The 12904-nt window shown below is 34.7% G+C and overlaps 1 protein-coding gene across 4 annotated transcripts in view; it reads left to right on the plus strand.

Annotated features, from left to right (window-relative positions):
• Positions 1 to 4332: 4332 nt before the first annotated feature.
• L(2)gd1 (lethal (2) giant discs 1) overlaps positions 4333 to 12904 on the plus strand; it is a 28110-nt gene continuing 19538 nt past the window's right edge. Inside the window, exons 1-5 of one of the 4 annotated variants that reach the window (XM_071718503.1) lie at positions 4333 to 4473; positions 4546 to 4824; positions 5060 to 5204; positions 6012 to 6124; positions 6211 to 6577. In XM_071718503.1, coding sequence (XP_071574604.1) covers positions 4765 to 4824; positions 5060 to 5204; positions 6012 to 6124; positions 6211 to 6577 — 685 coding nt within the window. In that variant the 5' untranslated portion in view covers positions 4333 to 4473; positions 4546 to 4764. Of the gene's footprint in view, positions 4825 to 5059; positions 5205 to 6011; positions 6125 to 6210; positions 6578 to 12904 lie in introns of all 4 variants that reach the window. The other 3 variants (XM_071718505.1, XM_071718502.1, XM_071718504.1) reach the window with 3 other exon arrangements.

Here is a 12904-nt window from a genome sequence, read left to right on the forward strand (position 1 = left end):
CGCAGAAAAAAATTTAAACTTAAAAGTTTTATTTCAATACTTTGTGTTGCTGTTAATGAGCATGACGTAAAGACCACAATTACAGTTGAAATAATTGCATAAATCTTCGACTAACAGGTTTCATCACGGGGAAATATACATAAATGTAGGTTTCCTTTAATAAAAATATCAGTTGTATTTTTGATGTCTTTTTTTCTCATATTTATATTTTACGACGTTTGTTATTGCGAATGATTGATGAAAATCATTGATGTATAGTGCGTGTGTACGTTACTTTTTAGTTTTAGTAGTACTTTTAGTAGTAATACTTTTAATAGTTTAGTTATTATAGTTGTAGAATAACGTGCGCAACACTTAATATGCTTATGTTAATAGCAGCATATAATAAATCTAAATATACTTTTTTAAATCTTTATTATAATTTGCATCTTATTACGCATCATTGATAACAAGAAAATGCATGATTTTACAATTTCGTAGCATGATCACATATTACAACTTTTTATATATTCCGTGATAAGACCTGCTAGTCTACGATTTATGCAATTATTTCAATTGTGATTGCGGTCTTCTATATGAAATTGAAAAATTTATGCTTATTTTTCTCATTACTGGAAATTCATACTCGTTGCAAAGTAACATGACTTGCAAACATATATGCCTCTATTGAGACATAATGGATGCAATGTCATGATACAATGTAGAAAGTATTTCTGTCCATAATGACGGAACGATAAGATGCAATAAAACAATAATAGATTTAAAAAAGTATTGTATTTCATATTTTCTACAAAATTAATATATAAAAAGCATTATTTACATTATATTTTAAAATGATTCTGCGTTCTATGTTATTTTATTGCTTACTTTTTTACGCTTATGTATTGCAGTTTTTTTTATTCTATATCTTGCTACAATCTTGTAATTATTTCTTATTTGTTTAACAAATTACTCATTTTTCTACGGGTATTGCCTTTTTTTATAGCACGATTGTTATATCTCGTGCGAGAGTACAATTTTATCCTTCGTCATAAATCGCAACGCTTGCAGTCGATGATTATTGTAGCACGCATTATTTTTGTCTAGCCATTCACAGTGTTTTTCATTTGTTGCATTTATACATTCATTCGTTATCTTTTCTAGAATTTGCTTTGATGGCCAATAATGTAGCCATACAGTTTCCGTCACGTTGGAAATTCTGTGCCTATTGCCTGTTGCCAACCAATCATAGCATTCGAATTTTTTAGGTTGTAATTAACGATTTTTTGGTTATTTCCTGTTCCTATTGCCTGTTGCCTGGCATTGTGCAAGGGGTTAAACTCTGTATCTATTGCCTGTGTCACTGTTTATTCTGCATTTATACATGATTTCTGATTTCTATTCCCTGTTCCTATTGCCTGTTGCCTGGCATTGTGCAAGGGGCTTAAAGCCTGTGATTAGCCAAGCTTTTGTACGCCATACGCCGGTACGTCATACGTTGGCTCCATGGGACTTCACCCTTACCTCTTACTTCGTGCTTGACATACATTGACAATATTGACATATATGACCGCTGTTATGCTGGGTCTACAATGCGAGTCGCAAAGTCGTGAGTCGCATGAATTGACCAATCACAGTGGGATTTGAGGAGAATAATCGACTGTGATTGGTCAATTCTTGCGACTCACGACTTTGCGACTCGCATTGTAGACCCAGCATTACACGTCGGGTTTAATAACATCGGTAGTTCTTAGGCTGGCAAATCACAGCTATTCCCTTCTTCTGAAGAAAGAGTGTGATTGGCTAGTCTAAGAACTACCGATGTTATTAAACCCGATTAAGGGTCGGCAGGAGACACGGTGGAAACCTCTGTCGGGTTGGGTTAGCTGCGAGTGGCTGCGAGTCCGTATTTTATTTATTATAAATTTTTAAGAGCAAAAATGCAAAATCGGGCTCTTTAGCGTACTACAGATGAGCTTACTGATTAAGAATATCCTAAATTGAATAAGATTCATTCGATATTTTGGCTAAAATCTTGTTATTACGAATTACGGATTCGTAATAACAAGATTTTAGCCAAAATATCGAATGAATCACGAATTACGGATTCGTAATAACAAGATTTTAGCCAAAATATCGAATGAATCTTATTCAATTTAGGATATTCTTAATCAGTAAGCTCATCTGTAGTACCCTAAAGAGCCCGATTTTGCATTTTTGCTCCTAAAAATTTATAATAAATAAAATACGGAGTTAAAGTGCAGTTTAACGTGCACTTAGTGCATAAAGTGCACCTGAGTGCACCTGAGTTTGCCTGGGTCTCCTGCCGACCCTTAAGCCCCGATTTCATTGACGCTAGAAACCAGCGTCAAATATAGTCACGTGAAGGTGCGATTTCACGATGACGCTCGACGCTGGATTCGAGCGTCAAATCTGGTCACGTGATAGATTCAGAGGGACGCGAAATATAACCTAACCACTGGATTGGCTGAATTCGAGCGTCGAGTGTCAAAGCTAAACACAGTTTAGCTTTTTGGCGCTGTTTGACGCTCGAATCCAGCGTCGAGTGTCATCGTGAAATCGCACCTTAAGGATGCCGTCCCATGCAGGACGGAATTTCGGAAAACGGAATCTCGGAATCATTCTGATTGGTTAGCCTCATGGGGCTTGTACTGTGCCCCATGGGGCTAACCAATCAGAATGATTCCGAGATTCCGTTTTCCGAAATTCCGTCCTGCATGGGACGGCACCCTAAGGGTGCTGTCACATGGCAGTCAGAAATTCGGAAAACGGAATCTCGGAAAAGTCCGAAATTTTTGTGACTGGGCTTCCCATAGACTGATATTTCCGGAATAAGTAAAAATTGAAAAAATTATTTTTATTGTTTTAGAAGAAAAAAGATACTTACCGTAGTAGTAGAGTCTATTAAAAAATAAAGCTTCGACGTATTTTTTATTATACTCTAAAATTATATAGAAATTTCTTTAATTTAAAAATATGTTAAGGTTAGAATGCCATTTAGTTTTCCGTAAAAGTCGTTCCATGGGGAGCCCGGCCCTTGAAAAATCGCACCGATCGAGCTGACTCTGATTGGTTGACCCCCTCTCCGTTACTTTTCCGAGATTCCGTTTTCCGAATTTTTGACTGCCATGTGACAGCACCCTAATTTGTATAAATAATTCGTATAAATAATGTAATAAAATTGGATGTTTTGATTGGTCGCGACGGATAACGCGACCAATCAACACATCCCATTTTATTACATTACTTGTGACGGGATCAAAATGGGATGTTTTGATTGGTTAACTCGGATGACGCAACGCGTGACGCGCTCAGTGGAAACTCAGCTTTACGCGTTGTACACATCTTACGTCGCATGAGGAGGCAGCCTAAAGTTAATCGGAGTTTGGTCGAAGTGGCCCTGGAAATCTATAGTATACGTGACCATACGTGACGTAAACTATCTGGGGTCCCATGGAGCGGATTACGCGGAAGCGGAACGAGCGTATCACCAATCACGGCATCATTCTGATAGAACCCTTTCAAAGATTCCGTCGAAACGGTCCCGTGATTGGTGATACGCTCGTTCCGCTTCCGCGTAATCCGCTAAGGGTGCCATTACATGGAGCGCGGAAACGCGGAAACGCGGAAACGCGGAAAGAAAGTAACTAGATTCCGCGTTTCCGTCGCTTCTTTCTATCCCATTTGAGCGGAACAGCGGAGCTTCACGGCTATAGGGCACTTATGCATTAGCGCTTGTTCTACCGAATAGTTTATAACAATTAAATCACTTTTCCAATTTCACGGAGAACTGTCCACAGTATTCTAAGCGGGATAGAATATATTATAAAAATACATAACCTATCTGAGGTATCTGAGTGCAACAGTACAGAGAAAAAGAACGAACATTTGACGCGCTCGTTCCGCAAGTTTATTTCTCCTTATATTACATGGAGCACAATTTGCGCGGAAAAGCGGAACAATATGGTGATAACTAGACATTTATATTCCTTTATTAAATGTGTGTTGACTTAATTTATTGCAATTTGTATTAGTATGCTTATCTTTTCAGTTTATTTATTAAATACAAGCATTTTAATCAATAAATACCGCTAAACATTCTTATTTTATAATTCCCTATTCCGCTTTTCCGCGCAAATTGTGCTCCATGTAAAGGTGCGATTTCACGATGACGCTCGACGCTGGATTCGAGCGTCAAATCTGGTCACGTGATTAGATTCAGAGGGACGCGAAATATAACCTAACCACTGTATTGGCTGAAATCTATCACGTGACCAGATTTGACGCTCGAATCCAGCGTCGAGCGTCATCGTGAAATCGCACCTTAAGGCTGCGTTCGGATTCCCCACCCGAGTGCCAAAAATCCTATAGTATATGTTACGTGCACTATAGATTTTCAGCACCCAGGTGGGGAATCGGAACGCACCCTAATATAAGGCAATCAAATGAACGGAACGGATCGACGGAAATCTAGTAAATTTTGTCTTCCGCGCTTCCGCGTTTCCGCGTTTCCGCGCTCCATGTAATGGCACCCTAAATTTTCAGTACGCAGTGAATTATATCGAAACGCAAGTGATGTCAGTGTGATGTCAGTGACGACTGTATTTGTATGATTTGTGTTTGCGCATATCAGTGCGCGATATCGTATAAGGTACAATACATGCACACATATACAGTAATTGCAGTGAAGTTATTGTGTCTTTAATCCTTTGGTTTCTGCCAATATTGCTAAATATTTGCATCACACTGCGAGTAACGAGTAAAATGTTTGGTAAGAAAAAAGAACAGCCGAAACAGCCTAGGCCAGTTGGTGGCTTAGAACAGGTATTGCTTTAGTCTTTTTTAATAAGTATATTGTGCAAGATTTCTTCTTTCTGATTCTTTTTTTGGGAACTTACAGTTTACATTACATTTCGGGTTATAAGTTTAGTTTCTATGGTTAGAAATATGTAAACGTGATACATCTTTATTTTATGATTTTGGTTTTTATATGTATATGGTATTTTATGACGGATTTATTATTTATCCTTTTCACTTATAATGGTCATGCTTTATATAGTACGGCATTTTTGAAGTACCTGATATAAATATTGGCAATATTAATGATAACGTGATGGAAGATGACGACAATGACGAAAGTTTGGAAGCTGAATTAGCTGCTTTGGCGGCTGGCAATGATACAGGTTACAAAAGCAGACGCAGCGGTAAGTTAGCTTTACAAATCGTGTATTTTATAGGTGTTTCTTGAGAGAAGTCTACAAGATTTCAAAATATATTATTCAATGATATTATGAATGTACAAACAATATAATTTAAGTAATATTATTATATTACTTATATTATTAATTATATTAGACACAGCAATTTTGAACAATTAGTTTTGGAAAAATGGATCTGAAAGCATCTAGGGATATATATCAATAACAGACAAATAATAAAAGATTAAAAGATTAAAATTCTTCCTGAGTCATTATGATGTCTAAAAATATAAAATGATACCCTTACAATTTTTGTACGGTCTTGATTGATTTCTTTTTATACATACAAATTCTAATTATAAAGGCAAGAAAAGTATCTTTCAGATTATCTAAAGAAGTATAAAATTAAATAACAAAAGTTTGCTCTCTAATAATAGTTGCAACTTTACAAAAGTCATAGATGTAATCTCTATATTCACATCTTTTTTTCATTGGAAATATTTCAAACAATATAAATATATTGTCAAATTCCTCTTGAGATATATATTTTAAAGTGGAGAGCATAGACTTCTGCATAGTGTATAATGCATGACACATAAGGAAATGACCTCATCCTTTATTTTTATCTCCACTATAGAAAAGAAGGTCTCTGATTGGTTCATTTCCTTATGTGTTATACATTATGCAGAAGTCTGTGTTCTCCACTTAACTCTTGGATTAAAAGTAGCATAATCTGTATTCTGTATTACATATTCGTAAATTATATATATATATATATATATATATAATATAAACGTATAAATAAAATTACAGTTGCACGCAAAGCTATTAATGATGTAAACTTGGATGAAATGGTAGCTGATTGTATGAAAGATACAAATTCTGATGAAGAACCATCTGAAGGAAATGATGATCCTGCATTATTGGTACGTCATGTAATACCTAGTAATATTATATTACTATTGATATAATATAAGGTTTAATTATATTTAAATCTATTTCTTTGGTTTAGAAAGAGTTGCAGATGCTCACAGGAAATGAAACTGCAACAGAAAGGACGGAGACGCCAGAATTAATCAAAGAAGAAGAAGAAGAAAAAGCAGAACACGGTGAACATGAATCTACTGAAACTAAAGAGGAAAATAATTCTATGCAAGAATTGATCCAATTATTGCAAGAGAGACTAAAAATTTATGAAATAGCTGAGGAAAAGGCCAAAAGAAAAGATGAGACTGGTAGAGCTAGAAGGTATAACAGAGGTGTAAAAATACTGAAGGAGATGTTGGTTTCTGTTCAATCAGGTAGAAACATAAACGAAGCTGACATTCCTCCAGCTTTGTCTCCTTCAGCTATCGCTGAACCTACTGTTAAAAATATAGGTAGTATATATTCCGTTATGCTTGTTTTCTTATCGATATCTTATCTTTCTTATTTGATTATCTGTAATTGGGCTTATAAACTCCTTACAAAAATTAGAGGAACACTAAATTTTTCTTTAAAAATAGGCAAAATTCAAGCAACTGTAACTTCGTTAAAAATGAACGAAATTAAGTTAAACAAACGCTTCGCGTATACTTGGCGCGAGACACTGCCGTGTCTCTTGATATAGAAAACTACGAGCTGGACAAAATGGAAAATTTTCTTTTCACGTTGTGGACCTGTTACGTGCACAAAAAAATCTGCGAAAATTTTCGACTTTTTAACGTAAAAGCTTGAAGTTTTTCTTGCAAAATCTTTTTTCAAAAATGTTTCAACGATTTTTCGTTACTGAGTTATCGCGGGTTGAATAAGAAATGAGCATTTTGACTTTGATTGCTCATAACTCCGTTAAAAATCATCGTACTGCAATTAAAAAAGCATTTGGGGAGACGGCTGGTCTAGCGGATAGAGCGCCAGATTCGTAATCCGGGGAACCGGGTTCGAATCCCGCTAGGCCGCTGAGAATTTTTCTCAGCCTTAAGCCTTGTGTACACGATACTAGAAATCGGTCCGAGTTTCGGTTTAAGCCAATCAACTTGCAGCTCTTACAGAAAAGCAGCAGTTTCATTGGCTTAAACTGAAACTCGGACCGATTTCTAGTATCGTGTACACAAGGCTTTACAAACGCTGCCCCCCCCATCTGGCGGATAGATCCAAAGGATACAGTATCCCTAGATGGTAAGCTGGGCTCCGTCTTTCGGAAGAGACGTTAAACCGTTGGTCCAAAAGAGGAAATAGGAATGGAGGAATAGAATGGGATGGAGTAGTGAATAGGGTTGGGTACGTCCCTTCAAAACGCCCTTTAAGGCCCCTTAGGGGTAAATAAAGTATATATCTTTATCCTTTTTATCCTTTAATTAAAAAAGCATTTTCTTAAAGCTGAAACTTTGCTCTATCGAATGGTATAATTGCCAAATTGTTTTAAATAACATGTAGATATGATACAAAGGGATGAAAATAATGTAATGTAAATTAGAAATTTTTTCCTTTTTTGACCCAGAAAACAATTGTGCAGAACAACACAAATTTATTCTTTACGTTTTTTTGTACTTTTAAGTACCCTATTTTAAAAAAATTTGCCAAATAGCTATGAAATTTTTTTTCAGGGTATGCAAAATTGAGGTTTCTGGAACTGTTAGGGGAACGAATAAATCTTATGTATTCTTACGTACTTTGAGTCGTAGAATCCGAAAATGGCCATAAAAATTACGTCTGTAGCGAGAAAAATGTGAAAAGTAAAGGAAAATAGAAAAAAACATGAAATTGTTTAAATCCCCAGACGTAATTTTCTTACGTTTTTTAATGTATTTTGAGTCTTCCCAGATAGCTGGCTCAAGATTTTGAGCAAAGTTTTAGCTTTAAGAATTTGTTTTTGGAATTGCGGTATAATGATTTTTAACGGAGTTATGAGCAAATAAAGTCAAAAAGCTAATTTCTTATTCAACCCGCGATAACTCGATAACAAAAAATCATAGGAACATTTTAAGAAAATATTTTGTAGGGAAAACTTTAAGCTTTCACGTTAGAAAGTCGAAAATTTTCACAGATTTTTTTTGTGCATGTGACAAAAAGTAAGAAGAAAATTTTCTATTTTGTCCAGTTCGTAGTTTTCTATATGTAAAAATTATGTAACTCACAGAAACTAAAAGAATAATAGTGACTTTTTGAAAGTAGAGATTTTAAGCTTTAAAATCCTTTTTTAAACTTAAATTTTGTTCATTTTGCTTCCTTATAGAGGAAGCTTTGTTTTCGTAAACCTCGTGTATGGACCTTTGATCGCGTATAAAGCTAGGTTTAATCAACCAAATTTTAAAGAATTATATATGAAATAGGGGTAGAAAAAACCGAAGAAAAAATTGTTTTTTTAGTTTTTGATTCCAATGTGTTCTGAATGTTCTACGTCACGAAAATTGCTTTAAAAAAAAAAGTCTATGTGTGTATGTATGTACACATTTTTATCCATTACTCAAGAACTAATCTACCAAATCTTAATGTATTATATATGAAATAGGGATAGAAGAGACTAAAGAATATAATAGAATTAGAAAAATTGCTTATAATATAAAGGGGTTACCGATTTCTATTTAAAAAAAATCTACGTGATTGCTCTAATTCCTGCAAATTTTGAGATATCAAGCTAAATTTTTTTTATGGATAGAGTTTTGGCAAAGATCGGTGAAGAAGTTACCGATTTTTGCCTAAAAAGTGTAAGTTATATATCTAATTTTATATAAAGTATCATTAAAGAAAGTCATTTAAGGAAGGTTGGTATTGAATTTGGCGAGGATCGGTGAAGGGATTACCGATTTTTTGCCTATGTAGCCTGAACTCCTAAAGTCGACATCGATTTGACACTGCGTCGATTGTAAAACCCCACTTGTGCTACTAAGCTAACCTTCTATTAATTCATAAAAAGATTAAATTTAAAATTAAAAAAAGTGCAAATTAGAAACTTGCACATTGCTTCCTCCTCATTACAGATCGCTACCATTGCTCCTATTTTATTTCGCTCATAAAGCTTTTTCTATGAGGAAGCCAAACTAATAAATACTAATAATTATGCATCGAATAAAATACAAGCTTCCTCATAAGAGGACCTTTGTGAGCGAAATAAAATAGGAGCAATGGTAGCGATCTGTAATGAGGAGGAAGCAATGTGCAAGTTTCTAATTTGCACACTTTTTTTTAATTTTAAATTTAATCTTTTTATGAATTAATAGAGGGTTAGCTTATAGTAGCACAAGTAGGGTTTTACAATCGACGCAGTGTCAAATCGATGTTGACTTTAGGAGTTCAGGCTACATGGTCCATATATGGACTTCGCATATGGACCTTTAATCGCGTATAAAGTTGGGTCTAATCAACCAAATTTTAAAGAATTATATATGAAATAGGGGTAGAAAAGACTGAAGAATATAATAGAATTATAAATAGTCCGATATCTCAAAATCGGCGGAAGTTAGAGCAACCACGAACATTTCTCAAAAAATTCAAAATTTTATAAAGAAAGAACCTTTTTACTGATTATCGCCAAATTCAATACCAACTTTTTTTTAATGATACTCTATATAAAATTACATGTATAACTTATACATGTAACTTTTTAAGCAAAAATCGGTAACTCCTTTTCACCGATCCTCGCCAAATTCAATACCTTCCTTAAATGATATTTTATCCATCAAAAACTTATACTTACACATTTTTTAAGCAGAAATCGGTAACTCTTTCACCGATTCTCGCAAAATTCAAAACAACCTTCCTTTAATGATACTCTATATAAAATTACATGTACACCTTATACGGTTTTTAAGCAGAAATCGATAATCCCTTCACCAATCTTCGTCAAATTCAATAACAATCTTCCTTTAATGATACTGTGTCCATGAAATAACTTAGGGTAGACCGATGCAAATCGAATCAATATAAGTTTTAAGACAGTTTTCGTTAGTGTTTTGTTTTAAACGAGCTGTTTTATCGTGCTAATTAGTAATTCGATTCGCCTCGGTCTACCCTATACATTTTTTAGGCAGAAATCGGTAACCCTTTCACCAATCTTCGCCAAATTCAAAACAACCTTCCTTTAATGATACTCTATATATGAGATTATATGTATAACATGTACACGTTTTAGGCAAAAATCGGTAACCTCTTTACCGATCATTGCCAAATTCAACACCAATCTACCTTTAATGATACTCTATCCATAAAAAAAAAATTAAGCTCGATATCTCAAAATTTGCGGAAATTAGAGTAATTATGTAGATTTTTTTTAGATAGAAATTGGTAACCCCGTTATTATTAGCACTTTTTCTAATTCTATTATATTCTTCAGTTTTTTCTACCCCTATTTCATATAAAATTCTTTAAGATTTGGTTAATCAGTTCTTGAGTTATAGAAATTTCAGTAAATTTGACACACGCACACACACACACACGCACACACACACACGCACACGCACGCGCGCACACACACACACACACACACACACACACACACACACACACACACACACACACACACACACACACACACGGACATTTTTTAAAATTACGATTTTCCGACGTTTTAGAACATTCTGAACACATTGGCATCGAAAACTAAAAACACGATTTTTTTCGGTCTTTTCTACCCCTATTTTATATATAATTCTTTAAAATTTGGTTGATTAGACCTAGCTTTATATGCGATCAAAGGTCCATATACGAAGTTTATGAAGATCCTCTATGAGGAAGCAAAAGAGTGTGCAAAATTAAGAAAATTTTGTGTTCAAAATCAATCGTTATGAAACTTGACACGGACATAATATGAGGTAAAATATGAAGAAATTTAACCAAAATCGAATGGCTAAATCCTGGGACATCCCCACTACTTTTACCGTATGCTATCGAGGCCGCTTTCTGGGATCACTGATTCAGCCTGTTAAGGGGATCCTGGACAGGGGACAATTACCGACAAAAACAGTCAGAGCTCGGTCTTTGAAACGGCTTTATAGATCGCAAAATCCTTTTACAGGAGTAAAGTATAGGTACTAATGAAGAGTGGGAATATAAAAAATTAGTGATAATTGAAAAAAAATGTAAAAATGCTGTCACCTCATAACCATATTTTCTAATATAAACAGTTGTATAAGTTATATGTACGAAATGAAATGTTCCCACTCTTCAGAATACGTGCACAAACAATAACGTACCGTTGAAATTGAGATTAAAAGCATAGAAAAAAAATTAGAGCTTCGAAGAAATCGTGTATATTTTCCACAAAAATATACATGCAGGCTAGTAAGCAGAGATGGCGCAGCAATCGAACAAAGACAGATGTCATTTCGTTAGACAAAGACAGATATAGGAAAAACAAAATTAGAAATGTTGACATTATCGACATCGAGGAAGTTCGGCCGTCACTCCAGCATCCCCTTAAGGGAATTCTAATTTTGTTTTTCCTATATCTGTCTTTGTCTAACGAAATGACATCTGTCTTTGTTCGATTGCTGCGCCATCTCTGCTTACTAGCCTGCGTGAATATTTTTGTGGAAAATATACACGATCTCTTCGAAGCTCTCACTTTTATTCCAGGCTTTCAATCTCAATTTCAAAGGTACGTAATTGTTTGTGCACGTCTTCTGAAGAGTGGAAACATTTCATTTCGTACATATTACTTATACAACTGTTTATATTAGAAAATAAGGTTATGAGGTGACAGCATTTAAAATTTTTTTTAAATTATTACTAATTATTTTACAATCCCACTCTTCATTAGTATCTATACTTTACTCCTGTAAAAGGATTTTGCGATCTATAAAGCCGTTTCAAAATAGGAGCTTTGACTGTTTTTGTCGGTAATTGTCCCCTGTCCAGGATCCCCTTAAGGGGATCCTAAATACCGACAATTACAGTCAAAGCTCGTTCTTTGAAACGGCTTTATAGATCGCAAAATCCTTTTACAGGAGTAAAGTATAGGTACTAATGAAGAGTGGGATTATAAAAAATTAGTAATAATTGAAAAAAATGTAAAAATGCTGTCACCTCATTTTCTAATATAAACAGTTGTATAAGTAATATGTACGAAATGAAATGTTCCCACTCTTCAGAAGACGTGCACAAACAATAACGTACCTTTGAAATTGAGATTGAAAGCCAGGAATAAAAATGAGAGCTTCGAAGAAATTATAACCTACAACCATGTCTATCCTTGTCTATCATCATTGTCTATACAAGGACAGATATAGAATTTGGTCGGTAATACAGACGGCTTTAGGATCCCCTTAAGGGGATCCTATAGTGGCAGTAATTACCGACATTTAGTTCAAACAAAACCACTTTTAATTGGCTTTACGGAATTGCAAAAATTTGGTCTAGAATTAAAGTACGCACAAAAATGTAGAGGGCTAGATCGGTTTTAACTTCCAAAAAAAAAAAAAATTAAAAATTTGGGCACATAGAGCTGTCACTGACCACAATATTTGGTTATACAAAAATACTGCACTTTATATATACAAAATGAGAATCTAGTCCTCTAGGGAAAACATTGAAGAACAATATCGTGCAATTACAACTACGATAGAAGTCTAGAAAAAAAGTGTCATTGTTTTAACTTTTATACATGCAAATATACGTGCGGAATGACAAGAAGAGCAGTATGACGTGTAGCGAGAGATGGCGCAGCAATCAAAACAAGGACAGATGCCTCTCGTTCGACAAGGGCAGATATAGGCCGGTAATATAGAAAA

Source organism: Temnothorax nylanderi, unplaced genomic scaffold (genome assembly GCF_030848795.1).
Source record: "Temnothorax nylanderi isolate EJ_2023f unplaced genomic scaffold, tnyl_v1.0 TNYL_tig0252_pilon, whole genome shotgun sequence".
NCBI lineage: Eukaryota > Metazoa > Arthropoda > Insecta > Hymenoptera > Formicidae > Temnothorax > Temnothorax nylanderi.